At 37.7% G+C, this 9060-nt stretch overlaps 1 protein-coding gene across 1 annotated transcript; it reads left to right on the top strand.

Moving 5' to 3' along the window:
- The first annotated feature begins 1839 nt into the window (after positions 1–1839).
- Positions 1840–4116, top strand: LOC121409533 (serine/threonine-protein kinase 24-like). Its single transcript, XM_041601451.1, has 2 exons — positions 1840–2024; positions 2580–4116. The coding sequence occupies exon 2, from the start codon at positions 2689–2691 to the stop codon at positions 3547–3549; it is 861 nt and encodes a 286-aa protein (XP_041457385.1). The 5' UTR covers positions 1840–2024; positions 2580–2688; the 3' UTR covers positions 3550–4116.
- The last annotated feature ends 4944 nt before the right edge of the window (positions 4117–9060 follow it).

Raw genomic sequence — 9060 nt, 5'->3', positions numbered from 1 at the left:
TCTAAGCACTTTTTGTAGCATGAACAGGATGGGAATCTATTTAAATAAATAATGCGAGCGCGAAGCGCGAGCTGAATTATTTTTATATCCTGACGTAAAATTAGGACATTCTAAGCACTATTGGTAATCATGAACAAGATGGGTATCTAACGAATCGTAGTAGAGATTCTTCCTTAAAATTTGGATATCCTAAGCACTTTCTCTAATCATGACCAGGATGGGCATCCAATTAATCGATGCGAGCACCAAGCGCGAACTGAAATTTTTTGATTTTCCGACCAAAACTTATTTTTCTAAGCACATTTTGTGACCATTAACAGAATGAGTAGATATCTATATTGATGCGATTGTGTAGCGCGAGCTGAATTTTCTTATATTACGATTTAAAATGTGAACATTCGTGACAACATTTTTGGTGAAAATGAATAGGATGAGTTTTTATGCGAACAAAAAAATGTTTGATCTTCTGACTTGAATATGAATTTTGCGCACCCTCCCTATGTTGAACATGAATCTGGCGCCCCAAGACAAACATCAAATTAGTGCCCCTATGTCGAACATAAATTCGGCTCCCTCTAGGTTATACATCAATTCGGCACCCACAATGTCGAACATCAATTCTTTCGGTCGCTTTTCTGTTCCTACTCATGTTTATTTCTTCGCATTGTCGTCCCGTTTTTGTTTTAATTCTTATTCAATTTTGTTTTGGTGTGGTGTGTGTGTTGTCTTCTCTGTTACCAGCAATTCTCAGCAGGCAAATAGCAACTGTTGCGTCCCCCTCTCTCCCTCCCCTCCCCCTCTCTCCCTTTCCTTTCTCTTTCTTTTATAGGGAGGTCAACACAAACTCTGCTTCTCCAGCAATCCTTTAAATTTGTATTATAACTTGTCTACAAAATGTACCATATAATGAAAATATCTGTGTTAATTATCATTTATGTATAATTCAAATGACAATGATTCGTTTTTAAGTGTTTATAATTGTTAATAGTTCGTATTATACTTCATGTTTTGTTGGAAATAAAATTTGAATCAATTCGGTGCCCCTAGGTAAACATCAATTTGGCGCACACCCCTCCCTCTTCCTTCTCTCTTTCTTTCCCCTTTTCCCTCTCTTTTCATCTTCTTTTTGCATGGCGCCCCCTTTTTCGCCTACCCGAGGGGCCCGGGCCCCGAACCCCCCAAATACGCGCATAACAGTTTCATGAATTCAAATAATTTATCAATTTTTGCCAATCCTTCTACTGATCATTCCTTCATATTTCAGATCATGGAAGCGGAGCTCTGTCGTGCAGTCAAAGAATCAGAAACAAACTGTTTTCCGATTTTCAACAAACGGCGCTGGATTCCATGGAGAAAAAATAACAAAGTTGCCCCACAACAGGTATAAAAAAAATGACATGATGATCGTACCATGTGATGCGATCTCGCATATAAGATTATGGTTCGACGTCTGGGGGGGGGGGCGAACTTCTCGCATTGTCTTTTCACACACTCCTGAACTCAGTGTTTGTTTTATACAGCAGGGGTATGATATAATATTTTTGTTGTTAATTGTCACATAATGAGTAGGCATAAAAAGCTTGACACCACTAGTATTATTTTTAATTGTACAAACCTTTTTAATTTACGATTTGAATTTCATTGATCAAAGCTTTAATTAACTTTTTATTGCAGGGAACCCATACTAGCAAGCTTTGCTAGTGGGTTCCTTTTTTCATTTCTGTATAGTATATTTTTGTGTTTTGCCTTACATTGTAACTTTTGTTGAATTTTGGAATGAAAAAGAATAAATGCAATAAATATTAATCAATCATTTAACTAATCAACGATCCCCTTTATACGCAGGAAGAGCAATGCAGAACAGTTGAACATCCAAAATACCTCGGGGAGATACCTATTCACCTGGATGTAGAAGGTATATCACAAAAAGAATATGATTCTTCTCGAGATCTACCGAATGCTCTTGAATACGATTGCCAAACCCTTAAAGAACAGAACCAGGCACTTCGCGATCTCATCGAAATGTAAGTCATTACTCTAAAGAATAGGTCATACATGAATGGTGTTAAATACATCTAGTCAGATTTCTATCTTGATGGAAACCATTGTCGAATAACGAACTTAAACTTCTTAATTTTCATTGAAATCATTTTTTTAAAGAAAGGTATACATGGTATATGTGCAATACAAACTTGCGCCATTTCTCACAGGTCTTTAAACCGATCCTGGTATATTGGTGATGATAATTAATGTGAACTGAGGTTAAATCCATAAATGTCAGGACAATTCGAGTATCCTGTCCCATTGTCTGCGAGTCTCATCTGGTTTTTAGTCAGTATGATTTTATTTAAAGACATCACAGCAAATATTACCTATATCTATGGTAATAGTTAAAGTCATTCAGTTGGATCCACGAGATAATTCTAAAATGTATCCTTATATAAATTATTACTATTCCTTACATGGATAATAAATTAGTTTCTCTTGAAATCAAACAGTCAATAATATATACATAAAAATCCAGATAAGATTTCTTTGTAAAATTAATTCATGATAATGTTGGTCTGATATTGTTTCAGCTTTAGAGTCTATCTCAGGAATGAGCAAGGCCCGTTCTCTAATATAAAAAACACAGCCGATGCAGCCGTAATCGCCACAATTGGATCTTTGCCATGTACAGAGCTGAACATGAACGATGTCATCACCTTTCATGCCACATCTGTCATCGACAACGATTTTAAGTTCAAAGAGATTGGACGTGGAGCGTTTGGACGTGTACTGCTCGCCCGACATACCACCAGCTCTGAGACCGTTGTTATCAAGGGGCCTGTCATCCCGCCATTCTTTTCTCCAGATAAGATTGAGTCTCAGAGACGGTCAAACCTTGGTCAGTTCACAAAGGAAGCTGTAGCCTCAGAATTCCTATCCAGAAGCCGGCACTTCCCGAAGTTCTACGGTACCCTGATGCTCGATGGTGACATGTGCATTGTTCAGGAATTCATCGGCGACAAGAAGACAGGGAAGGTTTTCCCTTTGCTGAACATAATGAAGTGTAGCCCAAGTCCTTTTCTGTCTTGTCTCAGCTTATTAGGTATTGCCGTTGATGTCCTGGAGGGCATAGCATTCATGCACTCCAACAGATTACTTCACAACGATATCAAAGCTGACAATGTTCTTCTTGAGTTTAGAAATAACCATTGGCAAGGATTTATCATAGACCTGGGTCTCGTTAGTACCATCGCTTTTCCACCACGCATAACCATCAACGAATCAATTATGGAGAACCATAAGAAGCTTAGTGTAAACTTTTATCTCGCACCCGAGGTCGTCGACGACGGGGCAGCTTTGTCCCTGGCCAGTGACATCTATTCTGTAGGAGTCCTGCTGGGGATCATCGGCAGAGCCGCTCGCTCTCAGGACTTGATATCTATTGGGAATTCGTGTTCCCAGAACTCACCCATGCTTCGTCCGCGTTCCTTGAATGATGTGTTGTACAAAGTTCAAAGTTTGCAGGGGCGACTGGCACTTGAGAAAAAAATAGGGATGTAGCTGTCATGATCTTCTTCAACTCGGTGTACACTCTGTTGAGAGACAAGATGTCGTATATCAATACCGATCGTTTCTAATTTGAGTCAACTTGTGAGATGTATGGTAAAAAAAAATCATATTATACTCATTCTCGCTTCTCTGTCCTATACAATATCCAATATGTTTCCCATTTTCCCCTTTAATACTCTGTGTTCACTCTTATTCTAAGTTTAGATTATAATTTTCTGTTGTTAGTTACGATGACCATTGTGATCCACTGTCCTCTGCTATTTTGCAAAGATAATTTACCTTCATTTTCGATTGTAATATAATTGATGGATCCATTGTTTCAAATATTATTCTAATAATGTTCTATATAATATATTGCATTATTCGACACGCTGGGCTTCTGTGGAAGCCCGTCGCACGCAAAGGGTTAAATATTAATTTCCAAAATCCTCATCCATGCATGATTTACAAAAATATGCGTCTGTTTCAAAAGAGAAAAATTAAAACAGAACTGAAATTCAAACTGAAACATTCAATCCAAAGACAAAATCACATACTGATTTCATGATTTAAGATTAGTTTAAGGAATTTTTAATTTAATTGGAATTCGCAGCAGGCCAAATAAATATCTCATGGGGGCGTAAAGCGAGCATGATATCGCTTGACATTTTACGTTTTCTGACGTTCATCTGGTGAGAATGATGTCGTATTGAACTTTGTACAACACAGCATCAGCAAGCCAAGAAAATGTCGCAAGGGGGGGGGGGGGCGTAAAGGGAGCATAATCATCGCTCGATCGAAAATAACGTTCATTTTACGTTTACTGACTCTTTAAATCTGGTGAATAGAAAGATCATAATTGATTATAATATTACCCGATAATCGCTCAGATAAATTGATTATGATAACTACTGTGGGGCGTTTCATCAATTTGTCAGTTATTTGAACCGACGGATAAACAGACTTTGTTGGATGTTTCATGAAACGCTGCATTTATGTAATAATTTGTGAGTCCCTCTTAATCTGTGTGAATCGACAAATCATATACTTTTCTAATTTTGAAAACTTTTCTCTTTATTTTTATTTAACATATCTTTACTCATTCTCCAAGTATGGAATTGATAGACTCTCACAGCCAAAGTGGCTGGTCTTCTTGAGGGATATTGTATTATGAAATAATACAACAATATCATGCACGTTAGTGATGGACCGATAAATTTCGATGGACCTTATGTACCAACCCTTTTCCTACAAAATCAAATTACCTTAATGCATGAGAGGGTGATTAAGGTAGGGGAAGGGGAGGAGAAAGGACAGTATTGTTAAAAATAAAACCCATAAACAGTGAGACCAATCTGACTCAAAATAAAAACATTTGTTTGTCTTGATGTATATTACATGTATGTTATTCGTTGATATGGACCTCTGCATATAAAGCTGTGTCTGGATTAAAGTCTTGAATTGAATTGAATTAATCATTACAAACATTTTAATTATGTTAGTTCTAATTGTTTTCACTTCATAATACTGTACAATGCATGGGAGGGAGTGAGAGAAAGGGTGAAAAGGATAAGGAGACGCGCTGATCAGCTGAAACAGGATGAGGGGGGCTGAAATTTAGGTTTGGTATTTGAGTAAAAAGCGGGATAAAAAGGCATGATAATAGTGTATATCTTATCATGAAGCCACATGAAATTCATTTTACAAAGTGTTACTAAAAAGAATTAAAGTAAACGATCAGCTATTATAAAAAATACACACTTTATTCTTGTGATTTCTATTCTATACATAACTGATGCCCTTTTTTTTCCTTTTCACACATGCCAAATTGTTATTGCTAACCCCGGATAAGGAATGCTTGCTTTTTACACACGAAACTCGCTAACCCCGGACTGGTTTTTGTCGATCATTAGTAGTACAAGTGCTTCACTCGTACACTTTTTACACACGCTACAATTTCCTTAACCCCGTACTATTTTAAGCTTAGCCCACTTTCGTTTTACACATGCGATCTTAACCCCGTACTATTGCTCTTAGCACCGCAATTGGTGGGATAACCCTGCTTTTTTACAGGGCCAAATAATCCCGTACTATAGGTGGGGTTAGCCCACTTTGCAAAAACGCTGTGTAAAACGAAAGTGGGCTAAGCTTAACCCCGTACTATAGGTGGGGCTAAATTGCCATTTAGCCCCACCAATAGTACGGGGTTAAGGAAATTTTAAAAAGGGTATGAGAAAGTCATCAAGTACATTTGACACTTTACTTGTGTCACAATTGTCACGAGTCAAAGAGTTATGGTCCTTCGAAGGGTTAAAGTCTACCTTTCCACGTTTTGGGTTTTAAAGGACAAGTCCACCTCAGAAAAATGATGATTTGAATCAATAGAGAAAAATCAGACGAGCAATGCTGAAAATTTTATCAAAATCGGATGTAAAATAAGAAAGTTATGACTTTTCAAAGTTTCGCTTATTTTTAACAAAATAGTTATATGAACGAGCCAGTTACATCCAAATGAGAGAGTTGATGATGTCACCCACTCACTATTTCTTTTGTTTTTTATTGTTTGAAATATGAAATATTTTGTTTTTCTTGTCATGAAATTTTCAGTGTTGTGCTTGTTGAATTTATCTCTTTTTATTCAAATCAAGTTTTTGTTGGGGTGGACTTGTCCTTCCAGTAATGTACATGCACGACCAACTTTGTTGTAAAGTTTTGGTATCATCAGAGATAATTTGTCCTTCAAATTTCATGGAATGCTATTCTTTTTGTGTAAGTGACTGGAATTTACACATCAACTGCCTATTAATCTCTGTTAAACACGTCATTTGCACACCTCCAACGTTTTCAAAATACCCCCCCCCCCCGGCTCGCGTCGACACTGCACTGTCTTGCATTGCACTTGGCCATTGCGGGATTGTGAGAACTGTTGCCACTCTCGTTTCACAAAAATTCGCAGGGAAAACTCCGATGAAACTGTAGTACATGCACTAGCTGCAAAAACTCAGTGTTGATTTATTATTGATTTAACACAGGGGCGGGTTTTCAAAGTCGGGGGGGGGGGGGGGCTGACCATGCTAAAAATCACAATCATATATGGTCATTTTTACTGAAGCCCCCCCCCCCGGTTCCGCGGCCACTAGCCAGACACGATATATGTCCACACCAGAGAAGTATTGAAACACCAGTTTGGAATCAAATCGATGTTGTTTTGATACTAATTGGTGTTGTATAAATTAACTCCTATCTGGTGTTAGACCAACGCGAATCTGGTGTTGTTTAACACTTATCTGGTGTGCATGCAGATTCATGGCTGGCGTTAAATCATAACACCAGATTTTTTGCAGTGGCGTACCGTGGGTCACGGCATTGGGGGGGGGGGCACCAGCAAAAATTTTGAATCACTAAGTGAGCGTGCAAAGTGCGCCCAGTTGCCAGGTATACTGACCTAATAAAGACGTACATTTTAAGGACAGTGCCATTAAACGCATATGTCTATCACTGATCAAATAATAAGAGCGCGAGCTTAAAATTTTTGATATTCAGACCTAAAAGGGACATCATAATCAATCTTTTCTAATCATCATACGTACCTGTCTCGCTAGATAATGCGAGCGCGAAGCGCGAGCTAAAATTTTTGTAAATATTGACCCCCAAACAGGAAGATTTTAAGGTCTATATTTTAGGAATCCACTAAGAGTATAAACATCTCACCATAGTTATGTAATGCGAGTGCCAATAAGCGTTTGCTGATTTTGTTAGAATAACATCTAAACATGCACATAAAGCACTTGTAATCATAATTAACATACTCATCTCACTAATCAAATCTTGCGAGCGCGAATCGCGAGCTGAAAATTTAGGAAATTCAGACCTGAAGAGGGGCATTTTAAGGCTTGTTTGTAGAAATTCACGAAGACCATACGTAATTCACTAACCAAGTGATGCGAGCGCGAAGCGCGAGCTAAAAAATTTGATATTCAGCCAGAGGGACATTTTAAGGACTGTTTCTAGAATTTAATGGAGAGCAGACATATTTCACCAATCCACTACTGCGAACGTAAGCACGGACAGGAAATGTTGTATATTAAGACCTCAAAATGGGGCAATCTCTTTAAGTAATCATGAAAGAGAAGCATACTATTGTACATAAAGCAATAATAACTCGAAGTGCGAGGAAATATATTTTTGCAGTTTGGTGTATATTGACTTGTAACCAGAAGGTTTTAGTATAACAGGGTTATATATCTCGGTAAACAGACAATGCGAGCACAACGAACAATGAAGACAGGCCCTGAGCAAATTGTGTTTCATAAAGTTATAAAAAGGGGTTTCTTCTGTAATATAACATTACATAATTATGATATAATATAACATTAAAATGAACAATTATAGTGTCTTCTTTCCCACTACGTTTCTATTCCTTTCTCCCTCTTTTTCTCCTTTCCCCGATTTTTTTTTGTCAGCCGATGGGGGGGGGCACGTGCCCCCCCCCGTAGTTACGCCACTGAGTGTGTGTATTAAAACCAAAGTAGGTTTTGTACCATTCGCCTTCGATGGATCATGGACCGTAACTCTGACCTATGATGACACGGTGTCAAATTAAAGTTGATGAGATTCTCAATAAAATCACAAGAAAATCCGAGTATTCTTGATATACAGTGTGTATCAAAAAAAAGTTTACACTTAGAAAAAAATCCTGTAAAATCATATATTTGTAATATCCTGACGATTTTCCACATTTTATCATTGGTACAGATCCATTTAAGCAAATGACGATATAACTGTCGAAAAATATTTCCGCTTGAGTGAGCACCACTTAGTTTTGAAAAGTTGGTGATAAAAATGATTTGCGCAGAACTTTGAAATAGTTATGCGAATAAAAGTAGACCTTAATCATGAAGAACACGTGGGAATTAGCAAGTAAAATTGATATGAAGACATCTTTTACCTTTTTAAACTTGTTTCCTTGCCCAAAACACTTCGAAGAGTGCATTGCGCCCCATCCCACTCCCCACACACCGAGTCCATCGTGACGATATTTGCTTTACACTGAGCTGTGATTTACATGAAATGGCTTAGGCTTGATTTTCATTTTGTTAATCATTGCCAAGCTTGGGAAAAGTGTGGAGAAACAAGTATTAAATGAAAATGAAATGCAAACCAACTTTAAATGATAAAAACTTAGTGAAAAATGCTGGAGATGTCTGATATAAACTTTTGTTCAGATTCAGTTATGTCCTCAGATCCAGCTGGCACAAAAAAGGGTAAAGGTTGTGCTTACTAAGTGTTGAAATTTCAAATTTGGGCGGCAAAATTATTACAACATGCTTGAATGTATCCGTTTTATTTCAATTGGCTAAAAGTGCTCGGGAAATTTATGAGAAATCACAGGATAAGTTTGATTTCGCCCTTTCCCCTTGACACAGCGTGAAAACAAGGCTGCGCAAACAGATTTCTGCGAGCTTTACAAAAATGGACAGTGCTCACTCAAGTGTATATAACATTCTGTCAAAACCTTTACCT

Source organism: Lytechinus variegatus, chromosome 2, assembly GCF_018143015.1.
Source record: "Lytechinus variegatus isolate NC3 chromosome 2, Lvar_3.0, whole genome shotgun sequence".
NCBI lineage: Eukaryota > Metazoa > Echinodermata > Echinoidea > Temnopleuroida > Toxopneustidae > Lytechinus > Lytechinus variegatus.
The sequence above is the reverse complement of the archived record's forward strand: the minus strand, read 5'-3'. Positions and strand labels throughout refer to the sequence as shown.